General features: G+C 44.0%; 1 protein-coding gene across 1 annotated transcript in view; it reads left to right on the top strand.

Moving 5' to 3' along the window:
* LOC135558363 (anion exchange protein 2-like) overlaps positions 1-22,130 on the top strand; it is a 53,729-nt gene that overhangs the window by 8,760 nt on the left and 22,839 nt on the right. Inside the window, exons 2-6 of the mRNA XM_064992110.1 lie at positions 10,221-10,392; positions 19,493-19,655; positions 20,118-20,371; positions 20,937-21,082; positions 21,239-21,507. Of these exons, the coding sequence (XP_064848182.1) occupies positions 10,324-10,392; positions 19,493-19,655; positions 20,118-20,371; positions 20,937-21,082; positions 21,239-21,507 (901 nt within the window). The 5' untranslated portion in view covers positions 10,221-10,323. The remainder of the gene's footprint in view (positions 1-10,220; positions 10,393-19,492; positions 19,656-20,117; positions 20,372-20,936; positions 21,083-21,238; positions 21,508-22,130) is intronic.

Raw genomic sequence — 22,130 nt, 5'->3', positions numbered from 1 at the left:
TTAGGAATTACAAGTTCTACAGCTGTACCATAGAGAGCATCCTGACCGGTTGCATCACCGACTGGTATAGAAACTGCTCGGCATCTGACTGTAAGACGTACAGCCCAGTATATCACTGGGGGCCAAATTTCCTGCCAACCAGGACCTATATATTAGGCGGAGTCAGAGGAAGGCCCCAAACATGGTCAAAGACTCCAATCTCCCGAGTGGCATAGTGGTCTAAGACACTGGCCCAGCGTTGTACGGGTTAGGATTTGGCCTGGGTAGGCCTTCATTGTAAATAAGAATTTGTTCTTAACTGACTTGCCTACTTAAATAAAGGTTAAATTAAAAAACCAAAGTCATAGACTGTTCTCTCTGCTACTGCATGACAAGCAGTACCGGAGGGCCAAGTCAAGGTCCAAGATGCTCCTCAACAGCTTCTAACTCCAAACCATAAGACTGCTGAACAATTAATCACATGGCCATCTGGACTATTTTCACTTCACCCCTACCTACATGTACAAATTCCCTCGACTAATCTGTACCCTCACACATTGACTCAGTACAGGTACTGTATACAGCCTCGTTATTGTTATTTTATTCTGTTACTTTTATTTTACTTTTTTACTTTAGTTATTTTGTAAATATTTTCAGAACTCTATTTCTTGAACTGAATTGTTGTTTTAAGGGCTTGTAAGTAAGCATTTCACAGTAATGTCTACACCTGTTGTATTCGGTACATGTGACAAATAAAAGTTGATTTGAATTGCAATTTGTACAATATGTTACGAATTTGCAATAAGTATGATATGTTACAAAAAACATTTTTGGGTGGCTAACACTTACGTTACCTAGGCTAAAGGTTAGGGTTAGGATTTAGGTTAAAGGGTTAAGGTTAGGGGAAGGGTTAGCTAACATGCTAAGTAGTTGCAAAGTAGCTAAAAAGTTGTAAGTAGTTGCAAAGTTGCAAAAGTTGTTCATGATGATATTCGAACACGCAACCTTTGAGTTGCTAGATGTTCGCATTTTACGCCAACTAATCCACCCGAACAACCACCCTCCTTTTATTTTTACGTTAAGTAACCTTCTGTCTTATGGAACCATACCAAACCTAACATATCATTCAAATTTGCGAGTCCCGAATGTATATTTTCTAGTCTATGAGACCAGGCTGGCCATCTTACCCTCATGCCCTAAAATCTAAAGTAGAGTCCCTCCTGGCCTATCAAATATCTTCAGAGTATACGTCAACAAACAACACGACAACAACGTTTCAACAACCGTTTGTTCCGTGAATGGCTACAGTGCCAAAACTTTGATCAAGTCTGACCAAACATGTGTCGCTAAGGTCTTCTATCCTATATACGCTCACTAGTGTTGCATAAACAAGCATGCTAATCTTTTCACACACACATTCTTAACCCCATAAATCCCTGGCAGGTTGCCTAACATGGACCGTGTAGCGCTTTGCTTCAGTAACCCGGCCCACCGCTTACAAATCCACCATGGATTGACCTTAACATTCCACCGACCCACATCAACAACAAAGGCGTGAGTAGGTACAGCGTGGTAATCTCCTTCATCCCTTTTGCCATTCTCATTGTTTAAACGCTGGCCGGCGAATCTGAAGTTTTTGTTTTTTTCTCCCACTAAGCGCTTTTATTATTGATTTTATATGATTATTATCTGATTTATCCTTGATCCAGAAATGCTGTCCGGAGGCTTCGTATGGAGGGTGTGACATAATTAGAGAACCTCCAGTGGCTTGCAGAGGCCAAATTCATCTCTGTACGACGATAAGGTGCGCCTCACAATTTTTGTAACAATGAGGAGGGCTCCGTATAGTTCCGCATTGACATGATTGGTTGACGGTAGGTGAGGGCGGGAGGTTCCTGTATAAACACAAACTCACTTCCTTGACAACTTCCTTCACAACAGCCCTGCTCTGCTCCGCGAAGCTCAAGAAGTATGAAAGTCCTGACTTCTACAGAGGCCTCATCACAGTATATGCTGTACGGCCCATTGCCGAAGTCAGATTGACCATGCCGAGTCTTTTAGCTCTTTGCATCTATGAGGGAGGAGGTGATGCCAGGGGTTGAAGGTCCTCGCCAGAAATAACCATGGTCCCTTTGTGTAGACTACTGACACCTCATTTATCAACCTTGCCAACATTTGTCACTAAATTCTGGTGTATGTTTCCTAGTTTCTAGGATTTCCCTGCGTTACAAATTATTGGGATTTATCACTGTTGCACGCAACATATATGCATGTTTTCATTGATAAATCAGAAACACAGGCTGCTGTATTTGTGCGCCCATGAACAAGTTTTACAACGCCATCTTGAAAACGCACTCTATGCACCTTTTATGGTAACAAAAAACGCCATCATTTGCTGTACGATTTGTAGATGTTGGAACTGGGCCATGATAGTTCCTAAAAGAGAAGCGCAATGGCAAGTTTGATCACATTTCTGTAGAAGTGTGGGCAGAATGTGCTAATTTTTTTGCGGTGACTCTTTCATACTTAAAATGCATGCCGCCTATAGCATGTGCCAAACACTGGCCGCGCATTCTGCAACATTGATTGATTGTCTAGTTGAGACATTTAAAAGTAAATGCTTCAGCCATCACTTTTATGCAGAAGATGAATTGTTGTTCAGTATTTTGTTATCAATACATAGTGTTTTATATCTTCTGCCTTGATGGCTCTGAGATTTAATAGTCTAAGATGCTGTGCTCCTACTGCACAGCATTACTGTAGCCTACCCATACTACTGTCAAATATTTTAAATAGGCTACCGGTCTATTTACTTTTGAGCATGCTTGGCTATTGAGGGATGGATAAATGGTAGCATAATTTTTCTCCTGCAATATATTATTTAGGCCTATATAATAAAAGTAAAATAAACATATTAGGCTCCATGCTTCTCTGCGATCTCCTTACTAAATGTAAATTAATTTCTGTTATCATTAGGTCCACAGTTTATGAAATATTTTTATTAATCTACCATTATTATAATTCCTGTGCATCAAACCACCTCCATTTCCTCTAAGGGAACAATACAAGTGATTAATCACCAGAAGTGCGCATGGTCTGAGGTATACTTGGAGATGGGCACACTTTCCTGGGAAAACTGGGGCATGCTGGGTTTAGAGTATTTTTTTTGTGTGCACACACCTTTTGATAAATGAGGCCCCTGGCTCTCTGGGTCCTTTAAACCGTCAAAAATAGTTAGTCAGAGATGTCAACACTTTCACTTAACGCTGACATGTGCAGTATGATGCACACACCTTTTGATAAATGAGGCCCCTGGCTCTCTGGGTCCTTTAAAACCTTCAAAAATAGGTAGTCAGAGATGTCAACACTTTCACTTAACGCTGACATGTGCAGTATGATGCGGATATAACGTGTTGTAAAACGTCTTATAAGGAAACCACTTTTTTCTTCTTCTTTTTTTTTACTGAGAATTCTTAGCGATGCCTCAGCGATACCCTCACTATTTCAGTGTGTTCAAAAGAGGTAAACCCCTGCTGTGGGTTCTCCAGAGAGGACTAGAGGGGAAGTCAGCTGGAAATACTTTTATGTCTTCTTTAGTGTTCTTTACGAAGCAGAATCGGTGTGCCAGGAGCAGTGTCGATTTGGTATCAGGGAGGGATGGGTCATGATTTAGTCCTCGGATGGTTCCCAGTGTCGATTTGGTATCAGGGAGGGATGGGTCATGATTTAGTCCTCAGATGGTTCCCAGTGTCGATTTGGTATCAGGGAGGGATGGGTCATGATTTAGTCCTCGGATGGTTCCCAGTGTCGATTTGGTATCAGGGAGGGATGGGTCATGATTTAGTCCTCGGATGGTTCCCAGTGTCGATTTGGTATCAGGGAGGGATGGGTCATGAATTAGTCCTCGGATGGTTCCCAGTGTCGATTTGGTATCAGGGAGGGATGGGTCATGATTTAGTCCTCGGGTGGTTCCCAGTGTCGATTTGGTATCAGGGAGGGATGGGTCATGATTTAGTCCTCGGATGGTTCCCAGTGTCGATTTGGTATCAGGGAGGGATGGGTCATGATTTAGTCCTCGGATGGTTCCCAGTGTCGATTTGGTATCAGGGAGGGATGGGTCATGATTTAGTCCTCGGATGGTTCCCAGTGTCGATTTGGTATCAGGGAGGGATGGGTCATGATTTAGTCCTCGGATGGTTCCCAGTGTCGATTTGGTATCAGGGAGGGATGGGTCATGATTTAGTCCTCGGATGGTTCCCAGTGTCGATTTGGTATCAGGGAGGGATGTGTCATGATTTAGTCCTCGGATGGTTCCCAGTGTCGATTTGGTATCAGGGAGGGATGGGTCATGATTTAGTCCTCGGATGGTTCCCAGTGTCGATTTGGTATCAGGGAGGGATGGGTCATGAATTAGTCCTCGGATGGTTCCCAATGTCGATTTGGTATCAGGGAGGGATGGGTCATGATTTAGTCCTCGGGTGGTTCCCAGTGTCGATTTGGTATCAGGGAGGGATGGGTCATGATTTAGTCCTCGGGTGGTTCCCAGTGTCGATTTGGTATCAGGGAGGGATGGGTCATGATTTAGTCCTCGGATGGTTCCCAGTGTCGATTTGGTATCAGGGAGGGATGGGTCATGATTTAGTCCTCGGGTGGTTCCCAGTGTCGATTTGGTATCAGGGAGGGATGGGTCATGATTTAGTCCTCGGGTGGTTCCCAGTGTCGATTTGGTATCAGGGAGGGATGGGTCATGATTTAGTCCTCGGATGGTTCCCATTGTCGATTTGGTATCAGGGAGGGATGGGTCATGATTTAGTCCTCAGATGGTTCCCAGTGTCGATTTGGTATCAGGGAGGGATGGGTCATGATTTAGTCCTCGGATGGTTCCCAGTGTCGATTTGGTATCAGGGAGGGATGGGTCATGATTTAGTCCTCGGATGGTTCCCAGTGTCGATTTGGTATCAGGGAGGGATGGGTCATGATTTAGTCCTCAGATGGTTCCCAGTGTCGATTTAGTATCTCTTCCACTTTAATGGAATGAAGGTTGAACTGAAAGGGATGATAACGTAATCAGAGACAGACTGACACACACACACACACACTGCTTCTGTATGTAGGAGTAATATTGAGACTTATGTCGTCCCCTTATTGCTCTCTTATGTGTGTGTGCGTGCGTGCGTGTGTGTGAGTCTGCCTGCTTCCGTGTCCTAGTCTTCGAGGGCTTTCAGAGTCACCTGCTTTTAATTTTTTTTTATTTCACCTTTATTTAACCAGGTAGGCTAGTTGAGAACAAGTTCTCATTTACAACTGCGACCTGGCCAAGATAAAGCATAGCAGTGTGAACAGACAACACAGAGTTACACATGGAGTAAACAATTAACAAGTCAATAATACAGTAGACAAAAAAAAGGGGAGTCTATATACAATGTGTGCAAAAGGCATGAGGAGGTAGGCGAATAATTACAATATTGCAGATTAACACTGGAGTGATAAATGATCAGATGATCATGTACAGGTAGAGATATTGGTGTGCAAAAGAGCAGAAAAGTAAATAAATAAAAACTGTGGGGATGAGGTAGGTGAAAATGGGTGGGCTATTTACCAATAGATTATGTACAGCTGCAGCGATCGGTTAGCTGCTCAGATAGCTGATGTTTGAAGTTGGTGAAGGAGATAAAGGTCTCCAACTTCAGCGATTTTTGCAATTTGTTCCAGTCACAGGCAGCAGAGTACTGGAACGAAAGGCGGCCGAATGAGGTGTTGGCTTTAGGGATGATCAGTGAGATACACCTGCTGGAGCGCGTGCTACGGATGGGTGTTGCCATCGTGACCAGTGAACTGAGATAAGGCGGAGCTTTACCTAGCATGGCCTTGTAGATGACCTGGAGCCAGTGGGTCTTGCGACGAATATGTAGCGAGGGCCAGCCGGCTAGAGCATACAAGTCGCAGTGGTGGGTAGTATAAGGTGCTTTAGTGACAAAACGGATGGCACTGTGATAAACTGCATCCAGTTTGCTGAGAAGAGTGTTGGAAGCAATTTTGTAGATGACATCGCCGAAGTCGAGGATCGGTAGGATAGTCAGTTTTACTAGGGTAAGCTTGGCAGCGTGAGTGAAGGAGGCTTTGCTACGGAATAGAAAGCCGACTCTTGATTTGATTTTCGATGAGAGATGTTTGATATGGGTCTGGAAGGAGAGTTTGCAGTCTAGCCAGACACCTAGGTACTTATAGGTGTCCACATATTCAAGGTCGGAACCATCCAGTGTGGTGATGCTAGTCGGGCATGCGGGTGCAGGCAGCGATCGGTTGAAAAGCATGCATTTGGTTTTACTAGCGTTTAAGAGCAGTTGGAGGCCACGGAAGGAGTGTTGTATGGCATTGAAGCTCGTTTGGAGGTTAGATAGCACAGTGTCCAATGACGGGCCGAAAGTATATAGAATGGTGTCATCTGCGTAGAGGTGGATCAGGGAATCGCCCGCAGCAAGAGCAACATCATTGATATATACAGAGAAAAGAGTCGGCCCGAGAATTGAACCCTGTGGCACCCCCATAGAGACTGCCAGAGGACCGGACAGCATTGAACACACTGAACTCTGTCTGCAAAGTAATTGGTGAACCAGGCAAGGCAGTCATCCGAAAAACCGAGGCTACTGAGTCTGCCGATAAGAATATGGTGATTGACAGAGTCGAAAGCCTTGGCAAGGTCGATGAAGACGGCTGCACAGTACTGTCTTTTATCGATGGCGGTTATGATGTCGTTTAGTACCTTGAGTGTAGCTGAGGTGCACCCGTGACCGGCTCGGAAACCAGATTGCATAGCGGAGAAGGTACGGTGGGATTCGAGATGGTCAGTGACCTGTTTGTTGACTTGGCTTTCGAAGACCTTAGATAGGCAAGGCAGAATGGATATAGGTCTGTAACAGTTTGGGTCCAGGGTGTCTCCCCCTTTGAAGAGGGGGATGACTGCGGCAGCTTTCCAATCCTTGGGGATCTCAGACGATATGAAAGAGAGGTTGAACAGGCTGGTAATAGGGGTTGCGACAATGGCGGCGGATAGTTTCAGAAATAGAGGGTCCAGATTGTCAAGCCCAGCTGATTTATACGGGTCCAGGTTTTGCAGCTCTTTCAGAACATCTGCTATCTGGATTTGGGTAAAGGAGAACCTGGAGAGGCTTGGGTGAGGAGCTGCGGGGGGGGCGGAGCTGTTGGCCGAGGTTGGAGTAGCCAGGCGGAAGGCATGGCCAGCCGTTGAGAAATGCTTGTCGGTGGTGACCGTGTTCCCTAGCCTCAGTGCAGTGGGCAGCTGGGAGGAGGTGCTCTTGTTCTCCATGGACTTCACAGTGTCCCAGAACTTTTTGGAGTTGGAGCTACAGGATGCAAACTTCTGCCTGAAGAAGCTGGCCTTAGCTTTCCTGACTGACTGCGTGTATTGGTTCCTGACTTCCCTGAACAGTTGCATATCGCGGGGGCTGTTCGATGCTATTGCAGTCCGCCACAGGATGTTTTTATGCTGGTCGAGGGCAGTCAGGTCTGGAGTGAACCAAGGGCTGTATCTGTTCTTAGTTCTGCATTTTTTGAACGGAGCATGCTTATCTAAGATGGTGAGGAAGTTACTCTTAAAGAATGACCAGGCATCCTCAACTGACGGGATGAGGTCAATGTCCTTCCAGGGTACCCGGGCCAGGTCGATTAGAAAGGCCTGCTCACAGAAGTGTTTTAGGGAGCGTTTGACAGTGATGAGGGGTGGTCGTTTGACTGCGGCACCGTAGCGGATACAGGCAATGAGGCAGTGGTCGTTGAGATCCTGATTGAAGACAGCGGAGGTGTATTTGGAGGGCCAGTTGGTCAGGATGACGTCTATGAGGGTGCCCTTGCTTACACCATAAGACGTATAATTAAAGACGAAAGTCGTACCTCAAGCAGATGCAAACACTCTGTAGTGGGTGACGACAACATCTCCACATGAAATATGCTGTGTAATGACCCCCCCCCCAGTTTAATTAATGAACATCCTCCATCCCGTTTCTCCTCCCCAGTTTACGGATGTACTAATTCAGAAGGCAGTAACCTTGCGGCAGTGACCTTGTTGATGTGAACCATGCTGACACTCCTATACTTCAGTGGTGACACGGAGTATATACACTTATCTCTTATCACCTGAAGGAAGAGAGGGGTACATCTCAATAGTCTGAGTTGATGCCCTCTCGGTTCAGTAGATGTAACGGGTCAGGGATGAGGGAGGATGAGGAGAGGAATCACCCTGTAACCTATTGAGATGCATCCATGGGAAACAGGAGGATATGGGTCCCATTTGGATTATACAAAAGTGAGAGAAACTTTAAACGAGACCAACATAATGTCAATACTTGACCTGAATTTGCATAGCATCACAATAATGGTGTGGAAAATGCTGACTGTGTCAATTTACTAACGGAAATTATTTGGGTTACACATTAGGGGGATTTCCAAGTGGACTCTGCCTACACGATATGGCAACCCCCACTATCTGACCACGGCCAGAACACAATCTGGCAACCCTGACCCTCAAGTGCTGCGTTGGGATGTTCCTGCGTGTCTGAACGTCATCGAAGGGACATTTGTCAAGATATTGTCCTGTTATCTAAATACCAGGTACCAATCTGGCAACCCTGACCCTTAGTCGCTGCTTCTAAATAGCATACGCAGTCTCATGATAACTGCTATATGTTATTCTCTGTTGAGGAAAAACTCTCCACGAACAGAGAAGCTCTACACTGTTTTAAGTGTTTATGCATGTTATCTCACTTCTATCGAATATGCGAAGCAGTGAGTGAACTGGGTCAGTGTTATTGGGCTGGCACTCGCACCATTGTATGACGGTAATTGGACACGGGTCAGCTTCGCACCACTGTGCTGTTAGCCCACCGAGCTAAGGCCTGGGCTTTCGCTCGGGGAGCTAATGTAAGTCTTCAGATCTCAGGCAAAGTTACTCATCATGTTAACCAGGTGGCCACTACCGTAATAGACCATGGTAACACCAGCTAAGTGTTACAAGATGCTGCCTGTCCAGCTGAATGGATTTTCTCCCTCTGGAGAATACAGCCATTGGATGTTGTGGTCTTGCCAAGGTGGATACATCCTAATCTCGTCTAACCCATTCAGAACACGGCAATGCTTAGCAGTGTTTTCATGATGAAGCTATCACACAGGTTTTCATGATGAAGCTATCACACAGGTTTTCATGATGAAGCTATCACACTTTTCATTAAAAACACGCTTCCATAAACTCAGTGCTAGAGAGATTTATTGCTGTTGTTATTTGCCGGTGTGTTGGCCCCAATTAGAATCACAATACTGTGATCGGCACAGCGGTCTAAGGCACTGCATCTCAGCTGTAGAGGCATCACTACAGACCCTGGTTCGATCTCGGGCTGTATTACAACCGGCCATGATCGGGAGTCCCATAGTGTGGCGCACAATTGGCACAGCGTCGTCCGGGTTAGGGGAGGGTTTGGCCTGGGGTAGGCCGTCATTGTAATTGACATGTGAAATAAAAGTTGTTTAAATAAAATGTTGTTCACTCATAAGGGGTTGTCTGTAACGATGTTCGCTAAGAATCGGGAAGCAAGTTCAGGGAGTGAGTATTTTAATAAATAAACACAACATAATAAGAAACACGAACACCGTACAGACATGACACAGGAACAGAAACAATAACAATAACGCCTGCGGAAGGAACCAAAGGGAGTGACATATATAGGGAAGGTAATCAGGGAAGTGATGGAGTCCAGGTGATGTCATAATGAGAGTAACGATGGTGACAGGTGTGCGCCATAATGAGCAGCCTGGTGACCTAGAGGTCGGAGAGGGAGAGGGAGCACACGTGACATTGTCTCATGGTTGATATGGTAAAGCCTTTAATATGGTTAGGGTCAGGACACTGTGACCTGTCCAGGAAAAACCCTAACCCTACTTATAACTGTTATATTATTATTTTGTTAGGGCCCTGACCTTTACCCTGGTCTGGTGACGTGACCCTATGTGTGTAAATGATATTGTGACAACTGATATTGCATATGTTATTATTATGGACGTATAATCACTATGTAGGAAGTACAATGGAGATGTTCATTGATATAATTTAAATCACTACCCAAAATAAAATGTGCATGATTGAAGAAAAAAAAAAGTGACCTAATTTACCAATATTAAATTTGATCAAGACGAACAATACAATTCCTGTCCTTTTTTTGTTGTTGTTGCAGGTTATGCTTCTCAAAAGTCCTCTGTTGAATCAGAAACAGAGTGAAAAGGGCTAAGGACTGCGTCACAATATACTGCCCTGACCTTGTGACCCCGCACGGAGCCATGAGTAACCCTAAGGATGCCAGCGACACCAATGTCGCCGCCAACACCAAGACCGCGGTCACGTCAGCCGTGAGTTTAAACTTTACATCGATACACGAGTTATTCTCGACCAGGGTTTCCCCAAACTCGGTCCTCGGTGACCCCAAGGGGTTCACGTTTTGGTTTTTGACCTAGCACTACATAGCTGACTTAAATAATCAACTAATCATCAAGCTTTGATCATTTGAATTAGCTGTATAATGGTAGGTCACAAAACAAAACATGCACCCCTTGTGGGTTTTCATTTTTTAGTTTTTTACCTTTATTTAACTAGGCAAGTCAGTTAAGAACAAATTCTTATTTTCAATGACGGCCTAGGAACAGTGGGTTAACTGCCTGTTCAGGGGCAGAATGACAGAGTTGTACCTTGTCAGCTCGGGGACACTAGGCTACCCTGCCGCCCCGGTTCCGAGGACCGAGTTTGGGAAACGGAGTTCTATACACACGCTCTAAACACACATTATTAGACATTTATTTATGTATTTAATTGTTGGTGTTTTACTTATTGGTCAGGTAATGCTTGCATTGCACCAGTAGTACCTGCAAAGCCAATTTCATGCTCTATTATAAATGAATCAAAAACCAAAACCGTTTGTTGAGACAGTGCTGCTGTGTTGTGACCCCAACGAGTAAATGTGGTTGAAATGACATCATTACAACCATTATGACATTTCAATCAATTTTGCTCAGTTTTACCTGCTGGGGACATGAGCTAAACCCCACTAACTAAGACCCAGTTTTGCCTGCTGGGGACATGAGCTAAACCCCACTAGCTAAGACCCAGTTTTGCCTGCTGGGACATGAGCTAAACCCCACTAACTAAGACCCAGTTTTGCCTGCTGGGACATGAGCTAAACCACTAAGACCCATGAAGTGTTTCGTTTTTTTTTTCCACACTGTTGGCTAGTTCCTCTCAGACATGGGTGATATGTGGTGGTACGACGCCCACACGCCAGCATTCCTGCCTAGATTTACTTATTAATACCAGCTTTGACTTAACCCCAATGCTCATATCGGGGGTGGGAGGGAGTGCTTGTGGGTGGGCGGTTAAGGTGGTCGTGATGATGCTTGCGTGACTGGGAGTATGTGTGTGTGTGTGTTTGTCTGATGAAGGCAATTTCCTCCCCCTCTTGTCCGTTTTGATCTTTGAGGGCTGGTTGCGCTCGGTCAAACAATAGACGTTAAACTGAACAATTGCAGCCCAAAGAAACACCTTTCATTACTATGGCAACCTGACGGACCATACACACCTGTCAATCACTGCTGGGATTGGTGGGGCATTACCACTCACTGGCCTTTAGCAAGGTTTTGTTAACCATATTCTTCTCCCCAATTTCATGATTTCGATCTTCTCTCATCGCTGCAACTCCCCAACGAGCTCGGAGAGGCAAAGGTTGAGTCATGCGTCCTCCGAAACATGACCCTGCCAAACCGCGCTCCTTAACACCCGCTTGCTTAACCCGGAAACCAGCTGTACCACTGTGTCGGAGGAAACACCGTTCAACTGACAACCGAAGTCAGCCTGCAGGCGCCTGGCCTGCCACGAGGAGTCGCTAGAGCGCGATGAGCCAAGTAAATCTCTCCCGGCCAAACGCTGGGCCAATTGTGCGCCGCCCTGTGGGACTCCCGGTCACGGCCGGTAATGACAGAGGCTGTAGTGGCGCCGCAACACTGCAATGCAGCGCCTTAGACCGTTCCGCCACTCGGGAGGCCAGAATTGAACTTTCAGAGGCTGTGTGGAATACACTGAGTATATCAAACTTTAGGAACACCTTCCTGATATTGAGTTGCACCCCCTTTTTGCCGTCAGAACAGCCTCACTTCTTTGTGCCATGGACTCAACAAGGTGTCGAAAGCATTCCACAGGGATGCTGGCCTATTTTTACTCCAATGCTTCCCACAGTTGTGTCAAGTTGGCTGGATGTCCTTTGAGTGGTGGACCATTCATGATACACACGGGAAACTGTTGAGCGTGAAAAACCCAGCAGCGTTGCAGTTTTAAAAAAAATATAAATATTTACCCCTTTTTCATGGTATCCAATTGCTAGTTACAGTCTTGTTGCATCGCTGCAACTCCCGTACGGACCCGGGAGAGGCGAAGGTCGGGAGCCATGCGTCCTCCGAAACACAACCCAACAAAGCCACACTGCGTCTTGACACATTGCCTACTTAACCCAGAAGTCAGCCGCACCAGTGTGTCGGGAGGAAACACCGTACACCTGGCAACCGTGTCAGCGTGCACTGCGCCTAGCCCACCACAGGAGTCGCTAGTACGCAGTGGGACAAGGACTTCCCTCCTCTAACCCGGACGACACTGGACCAATTGTGTGCCGCACCATGAGTTTCCTGGTTGCAGCCGGCTGCGACAGAGCCTGGACGCGACACCCAAAATCTCTAGAGGCACAGCTAGCACTGCAACGCAGTGCATTAGACCACTGCGCCACTCAGGAGGCCCAGCGTTGCAGTGCTTGACAGACCGGTGTGCCTGTCACCTACTACCATACCCCATTCAAAGGAACTTGAATATTTTGTCTTGCCCATTCACCCTCTGAATGGCACACATACTTAATCCATGTCTCAATTGTTTCAAGGCTTTAAAAAAATCCTTATTTAACCTGTCTCCTTCCCTTCCTCTACTCTGATTGACGTGGATTTAACAAGTGACATCAATATGGGATCATATAGTTCACCTGGATTCACCTGGTCAGTCTCTGTCATACTCTGTATATTGACTCATGTATTCATTAAGTCAAGTCACAATGTCATCCTACCAACAGTAGCCACTATGCATACTGATTCTATAGCCAGCAGAGTACCGCACAGAGTATCTTATTAACTTAAACAAAAAAAAGTTTTAATGTGTATGTCAGTGTGACAAAATGTTATTGTGTGTAAAATTACAAAATAATTAAAAGCTAGAGCTTTTCCAGAGCTCTAGCAATTTCACCAATGTTGTCGTTCACTCACTGTCCGTGAGTCTGCTTCTTCAAGGAGTTACACATTAGCCAGGCTTAATTTCAGTGTTGGTACTTGACTGGGAATGACAGTATTACCATAAATCTATTTTGCTTTATGTTCCTTGTGAGGTGTGTGTTTGATTGAGAGTCACAGTTTGTTTGTTTAGTGTGTGTGTGTGTGTGTGTGTGTGTGTGTGTGTGTGTGTGTGTGTGTGTGTGTGTGTGTGTGTGTGTGCGTGCGTGCGTGCGTGCGTGCGTGCATGTGTGTGTTTGCTCTGCATGCGTAGAACCCCAAGGCAGCCTGGTAATCTGCACAGAGATTATATGCAAGTCCCAAATACCAGCCTATTCCCTATATAGTGCACTACCTTTAACTAGAGCCCAATGGGCACTGGACAAAAGTTCTGCACTATATAGGGAATAGGGTGCCTTTTGGGACTCTGGCTATGAATCTTATACGGGGGTCATTATGTCACCGGACAAGGTCTACTTCCTGTCTGGACGGACTACTCTTGCCATGTGACCAGAGGCTTTCCAAAAAACTGCCCAAACGTAGCTTTCCCCTGCAATTTTAGATTGCCTTTTTGTTGTAATGCTCGTCATGAGCAGCTAGCGTCCTTTCGCTACGTGACTGTGACAGATAGCTGACGCTACATGGACTTCCTGCTTGAAATCAAGGTGAGTGCCCTGGGGGCTGTTCCAGACAGCTGGATCAATGAGTTACCGGCTAACTGTTCAAAATTACTAATAACAACTTAATATTTTAAAAAAAATGTAGACCAAAAAAATGTACCATGTATAATTAAATCGACAACCAATATCCAAATATAGCTTTCTTAATCAACCAGAAAATCAAGATTTATAACCCACAGGACACACACTGGTTGAATCAATGTTGTTTCCACGTCAGTTCAATTAAGTGACGTTGAACCAAACGCGGAAAAAACTTTGAATTGACGTCTGAGCCCAGTGGGATGTGGCTGTTTATCAAAGTTAGCTGACTAACGTAATAATTCTATGGATGTAGCCATCGGGGTGAACAACATTGACAGAGGCATCAATAACAGTGTTCTTTCATTAAATGATTTAACTGAAACAGTTTAATAAGTAATTTCTACAAATGATTGAATGGACTTGGTACACCATCAATACCATGCATATGGGGGGGAAAAAGATTAGACAAGCAAATCACCTTGAAGAGCATCATATTTTATATTCAACATAGTTTTGATTTCATTCTATTCAATTATTTCATCACAGCACAATTGTGTATTTGTCCAGACAGGCTGTACTGAGCCAGCAGTGTGATGCCAAATCCCTTCACTTTTTGATAACTGTTTTTACAAAACATTGATTTGCTGTTTCCAGTGAAAAGTGTTGTTTCCAACCTTTAAAGCTCATACACAGTGGTATAATCACTAAGGACTGTAGTTTTGTGAGACTCAAGGTCTCCCCCCTACAAATGGATAACTGGATAACATACTGTAACTGGGCAAAACTGAACGTTTGTTTACAGCAACCTTCAAGATCTTCACACATTCACATTCATCTCAATCACGACCCAGCTAATATCACTCAATCACTCTGAACATCACAGTAAAGAAAAAGCATAATAAGTGTATCAGGATAGTTGAACGTGAAGATTACCACAACCCTTCTCAATCAAAAAGGGTTTTAGTACGCATTTATGTGGTTAACATTGTGTTCCAAAAAATGATAACCCGGGAATTGAAATAACATCACGGATTGGACCCCACCACCGCAGGGGGAGAAAAGGCCACGGAAGGTTCAGACACAGTTACACAACACCACAGCAGACTCTTAACCACCTGGTTTTCCAACACAGCGGGTCAAACCAAATGTCTCTGCCTTTGGTGGGAAAATGAACAGCAACACAGCGGGTCAAACCAAATGTCTCTGCCTTTGGTGGGAAAATGAACAGCAACACAGCCTAGAGTTTCAAATCTTAGTGAGCAAAGTAGCTGTTGACTATGGTTTTGATTTATAGGTACATCAGGTATCTGTGGGGTGTGGGTGGGGGGTAGCCTACAAGTTAGAGCATTGGGCCAGTAACAAAAGGTTGCTGGATCGAATCCCTGAGCTGACAAGTTCTGTCAAAAAAAAATCTGTCATTCTGTCCCTGAACAAGGCAGTTCACCCACTGTTCCCCCAGTAGACTGTCATTGTAAATAAGAATTTGTTCTTAACGGACTTTCCTAGTTAAATATAGGTTAAATAAAAAAATATGCATGCATTCACTAAGATACGAGTTGGGACAACTGTGGGTTACAATATACAACAAATGATGTAGATGCCAGCCAACCAGCGAAATCAAACATATCAAGTTATCACGTAACTGTAGTAGCAGTGCCTGCCTTACATAAAGGATGGACTATCTATAATACAGAGGCAATTCAATAGCAGGTCTCAGGAGGCCATTCCATTTCTGTGCAGGCACTGGTCAGATGATGCTAAATGTAATGCTACACAGCCATTTGAGCTAACGTAGGCTAATGCAATTAGCATGAGGTTGTAAGTAACAAGAAAATCTCCCAGGACATAGACATATCAGATATTGTCAGAAAGCTTAAATTCTTGTTAATCTAACTGCACTGTCCAATTTACAGTAGCTATTACAGTGAAATAATACCATGCTGTTGTTTGAGGAGATTGCACAATTTTGAACATGAAAAGTTATTCATAAACAAACTTGGCACATTTGGGTAGTCTTGATACACATTTTTTTAACAGAATCCAATGGTACATTGGATCAGTCTAAAACTTTGCACATACACTGCTGCCATCTAATGGACAAAATATGAATTGCAACTGGGCTGAAATAATACATTATGGCCTTTCTCTTGCATTTCAAAGATGATGGTACAAAAAAAATACAAAATAACATTTTGTTTTGTATGATCTTTTACCAGATCTAATGTGTTCTATTCTCCTACATTCCTTTCACATTTCCACAAACTTCAAAGTGTTTCCTTTCAAATGGTACCAAGAAAATGCATATCCTTGCTTCAGGTCCTGAGCTACAGGCAGTTAGATTTGGGTATGTCATTTTAGGTGAAAATTGAAAAAAATGGGGCAGATCCAGCTGATATCATATTTACTTAAGTGTAGAAGACTAGTTCATACCAGCTAATATCATTTCTACTTAACCAACAGTGCAGTTCAAGAAGAATAAAACATTTACAGTGTAGACTAAAATAAAAAGTCATAATAAAAACACAATAAGAATAACAATAACGAGGCTCTATACATGTAGGTGGGGGTACAGGCTAGTTGAGGTAATCTGTACATGTAGGTGAGGGTGAAGTGACCAATCATAGGTAACAAACAGCGAGTAGCAGCAGTGTATAAACTGGATGTGTTGGCTCCATTAAAAAAATAAAAGTGGTAGTCAACTTACAGACTGTGGCTTTAAATTGAACCCCAAATAGTGTTCAAATGTTTTTCTCATAGATATTGTATGTAAAAAGAAGGTGTAGGTGAGGTGGGTGACTTTCAAGAGTAGAGTACAAATGATCAAGCAAAACAAGAAATGAATCCGTGAGCTCATATTCAACAGATTTAAGAGGTTGTTTAGGCAAGAGCTATAATGGCCTGTATTGGAGTCAGGTGTTACGGATGAAATTACATGAGACACATTAGTGTGTGTGTGTGTGTGTGTGTGTGTGTGTGTGTGTGTGTGTGTGTGTGTGTGTGTGTGTGTGTGTGTGTGTGTGTGTGTATGCACTGTGATGACTGATTTTTAATAATTCTTGAGACACTTTTTCTAAGTGTGTGCTGTAGTATATTTGTACGATATTAAGATATTTACCCAAGTAGCACTAGTAATTAGGTCTTGTATGATTTGGATTGTTCACTTTTGTGACCTTTTCATAAAATGCACCCGTAGTATCACTCAGCTGTTTTAAGATTCCCCCCGATGCAAGCATCTGAAATGACATTGAGAATGGAAATATCAAGCTCTGAGCAGATGAAAAATGTGACTGTCGTCCCGGTCCCTGAGGAGCTGTGTCATGAAACAAGATGGCTGCTTAATAGGGGACCAGAGGTTAATTCTTTGTGACGTGAAATTGTTATTGTTGTGAGGATGTGGTCTGTTGATTTATCTTAGGACTCACTGTTCAGAAAGGGCATTGCTGAATCACAGGCGAACAACTTTTACTTTCACTCACTGAGTACCTGCCCGAAGGCTGATATACTGTGTGTAGCTATGCTAGCATTAGCTCAATGGTACCATACCTTTGCATTTGCGATTGTGGCTCTGGTTAGCATTAATATTACGATAACCAACCCATGAATTTGGGGTATTTGTTTCTCCCCTTTTTTTTTTTTTTTTTTTTTTTTTTTTTTTTTTTTTTTTTAAACCCTTACGAAGGTAAAATGTCTAAACAACACCAACCTAAGTACCAAAAGGTTTCAGGCTTGAGCTCAAACTAAGTGAACCAATGTCCCCTTGACTTTTCCCTTCCTTTTATCTAACCTCGTAGCCTTACCACAAAGAGACAAAACCTCAGAGACACTACTGTTTATGTAGCCATGGGGGTTGCGTTAACCCGAAAGGAGGCCAGCCCTGGGCCTGTATTCATAACGTTCTTCAAAGTAGCTGATCTAGGATCAGGTACCCTCTGTCCATGTAATATTATTTATTATGATCTAACAGGCAAAAAACTCCTACTCCTGGCATCTGCGTGGGGCAATATTTCCCCTGCTACCCAGAGGTGGGCCTCCTCTGAAAACAAACTCTGTTGGATGGACAGAAAGCACGCGAGCCACCAGTGAATCCTTGTGATAACATCCCCTAAATTCCATCCTCATGGATTACATCCCACAGGCAGCAGGGGGCTGTAGCCTCCACCCTCAGCCCCGTTGTCAGAACATAAGTCAGTTTACTGTTCGTGGGGGTGATCTGGTTCAGTTTCATAGCATTTCAAATTGTTTATTTGAATAGGGACAGATACAATTAAAACATTGACACATTGAATATACAAACAGACGGAGATGCATTGCATCTTTTTAACTGACTTGCCTAGTTAAATCAAAAACATTTTTTAAAGAAACAAAAGAAAATGCAGGTAAAGTGGTAACAAAACAACAAATACTGCCACAGACTTGCCTAGTTAAATAAAAATATGTTTTTAAATGTTGCCCTCTACTAAAATAATATGTATAAAATTCATAGGCTGTAACCAAGCACTGTACTTCCAACCTGAAAACAATATCAAGATCTTAACAAGTCAACCCCAACTGTCAACCGCATCATTATGAGACTAAATATTTCCAGAAAAAAACATTTAAGAAAATAGTGATGACCAGATACAAACCTATCATTCTCATCTTAAATTAGCATATGCTTAAAGGGTTTAAAAACTTCTCCAGGATTGGTGGGTCCCCTGCGGGACGGTTGAGCTAACGTAGGCTAATGCAATTAGCATAAGTTTGTAAGTAACAATAACATTTCCCAGGACATTTTGTTTTGTATTATCTTTTACCAGATCTAATGTGTTATATTCTCCTACATTCCTTTCACATTTCCACAAACTTCAAAGTGTTTCCTTTCAAATGGTACCAAGAAAATGCATATCCTTGCTTCAAGGCCTGAGCTACAGGCAGTTAAATTTGGGTATGTCATTTTAGGTGAAAATTGAAAAAACAAATATATACAGGTATATATATTGCAATGAAATGCAGTACTTGAAGAAGTATCAAGTCAGTCACCTGGCATGTACCAGTGACTTTGTCTCCCCCTAGTGGTGTCTATGATGCCATGCACTTTGCACTTCCTTGTCTACCAATCATATCCTCTAGTCTTCAAAGTGAATTCTGCACCTCAAAGAAAGTTCCACTGAAATTTTTTCATGGTTCAGCCTCTAATCAGGGACTGATTTATACCTGGGACAGCAGGTGTGCGCAATTAATTATCAGGCAGAACAGAAAACCAGCAGGCTTCAGACCTCGTAGGGTAAATTTGAATACCCCGGCTCTATAGCATAGCACATGAGCTGTTTAATGACGATGCACATTTACTGTTAGCAAATATGCTATTGACATGACTTTTCTTGAATGTCCTAACAAAAAGTTGCTCTAGATGTAATGTAATGTAATTGTAAATCCGTAATTGTAACCTAACCATACTCTCCTCCCCCCGCCGCCGCTAGCCGGTCCAGCCGCCGCCCTCTCCACGGCGGATTGACGATGACGAGGATGAAGAGCGGGACCTGAACAAGACCCTGGGAGTGCAGCGGTTCCAGCAGATCCTCCACCCGCCGGCCCGTGGACCACCAGAGAAGCACCGGGCCTATAACGAGGAGGACTTTGAGTGTGAGCCACCCAGCCAGCCAGCCACCCACAGCTGATTTAGCCTAGTTACCTCTCATATCTATTCAATCACTGTTTCATGCAGTGACCATATAGGGCTATGTAATTACATTGTGTTTGGAAATAACCTGTATAGACAGAGACAAATGTGGCAAATGTGTGTTCGCTTAATATGCATATCCCTGCCAGTTAAATACCAGAGGACTTGGAGCCATCTTCTCTATGGTAAAATCAGATCAAATCAAAATGTATTTATCACATGCGCCGAATACAACTGGTGTACTGTAGACCTTAAAGTGAAATGCAACTTACAAGCCCTTAACCAACAATGCTGTTCAAGAAATAACAAACATTTACTCCAGTTATTCTCCTGACCCTGTGGAAATGACCACACTACTGTAGGTTCTGTTTCTCTTTACTTCTTTGTTTGCGTTTGACATCAGTCATATCAATCAATGTCTCCAGACCACCGCCACTCCTCTCATCACATCCACCACCCGCTGTCCAAACTTCCCCCGGAGGGGAAGAAGAAGAAGAGCAACAAGAGGAAGAAGGGAACGGGACGGAGAAGAGGATCTGGGGCCGGAGGAGCTCCCACCATAGAGGAGGACGAGGAGGAAGAGGAGGTGGAGGAAGAGTCCTACAGCCAGTACGATGGAGAGGGAGGGCAGACCACCACACCTGATACAGACATGGACACACACAACGAGGATGTGCAGGTGGAGTCACAAGCTTATAATGGTTATACAGTACAAAGGGTATACACACCCTACATACTGAACACACACACACACATGCACAAACACACACTATAAGACACACGCACACACACAAACACTATAAGACACACAGACACAAACACACACACACACACACACTATAAGACACGCACACAGACACTCACACACCCACTATAAGACACACACACACACACAGACACACTATAAGACACGCACACAGACACTAACACACACACTATAAGACACACACACACACATACTATAAGACGCACACACACACTATAAGACGCACACACACACTATAAGACACACACACTATAAGACGCACACACACACTATAAGACACACACACACACACTATAAGACCACACACACTATAAGACACATACACACACACACAGACTATAAGACACACACACACACACACACACACACACACACACACACACACACACACACACACACACACACACACACAATCAGCTCCTTTCTTTCTGAATAGGTAGTCTTCTTCCTCATTGACCCTAGTCTGTCCTTTCTGTAGTTCTTTGTGTCTGAGGATGACTGTGCCAGTGCCACTCCTACTCCCACGCCAAGCCAGCCTGGCAGTGCCAGCTTTCCCAGACACCTCACCATCGTACCCGAGACTGCCCTGGGCACCGACCTGCCAGAGGACGCCACACCTACTGAGTGAGCAAAACACACATGCACAGACTGATATAGCAATATACATACACAATCACACATACTGTACATACCAACAGTAATACATATTCATACAAATTCACATAGAGCCTCTGTCTGTATATCTGTCTGTCTCTCTGCATGTCATTGCCATGGTACCAGTAAGCCAGTGGACTCGGTGTTGGCCCCTCACAAAGGGAGGAACGGCCTGTCCTCCGGCCCCTCCCGGGAGTCCCCTAGCCCATCCACATGGGGTTCCATACCTGCCTCCTCCAGAGCAACGCCCCCTGGTGGTAGCCGCAGCTATGACCTGCAGGAGCGCCGGCGCTCGGGCAACATGACGTGTGGGCTGCAGGAGCATCACCAGCGCCAGGCCACTGACGACAGCGAGGCCCAGATGCTGGGGTCCGCCGACCTGGATGGGATCAAAAGTGAGTACCAATCAATCAGTCAGTCAGTCAATCGACAAATCAATCATCTTTTTCCGAACTTGAACCGACCTGGATTTCAATGACTACACAGAGAGATGATTCCCATTTCACTGTGACATCATATAAGGATTTAATGACTAAACTATTAACCTTGGTTCTGTAACATGTTTTAATAACTAAACTATTACCTTTGGTACTGTGAAATGTTTCAATGACTAAACTATTAACCTTGGTTCTGTGACAGCATTTCAATGACGAAACAGGGGATTCATTTTAGTATTACTACGACACCATTGCAGCACCATTTTAATGACTTTACAGGAGACTAACGTTATACATTACTATGACATCATTGTGCCATTATTTCCATGACCTCACCTGGGATTAACTTTGATATTACTGTGACATCATATCAGCATTCCCTTGACTACACAGGAGATGAATGTTGAATATTCTGTGACATCATAACATCATCATTTCCATGACTACACATGAGATTAATGTTGATATTACTGTGACATCATAGCATTTTTTGTGACATCATAGCAGATCTTCCATGAAAACACAGTGGGATTAACTTTGATATAACTTCAGACTTTACTATGACATCACTTTAGCATCCC

This window comes from Oncorhynchus masou, chromosome 17 (genome assembly GCF_036934945.1).
Source record: "Oncorhynchus masou masou isolate Uvic2021 chromosome 17, UVic_Omas_1.1, whole genome shotgun sequence".
Taxonomy (NCBI): Eukaryota; Metazoa; Chordata; class Actinopteri; order Salmoniformes; family Salmonidae; genus Oncorhynchus; species Oncorhynchus masou.
The sequence above is the reverse complement of the archived record's forward strand: the minus strand, read 5'-3'. Positions and strand labels throughout refer to the sequence as shown.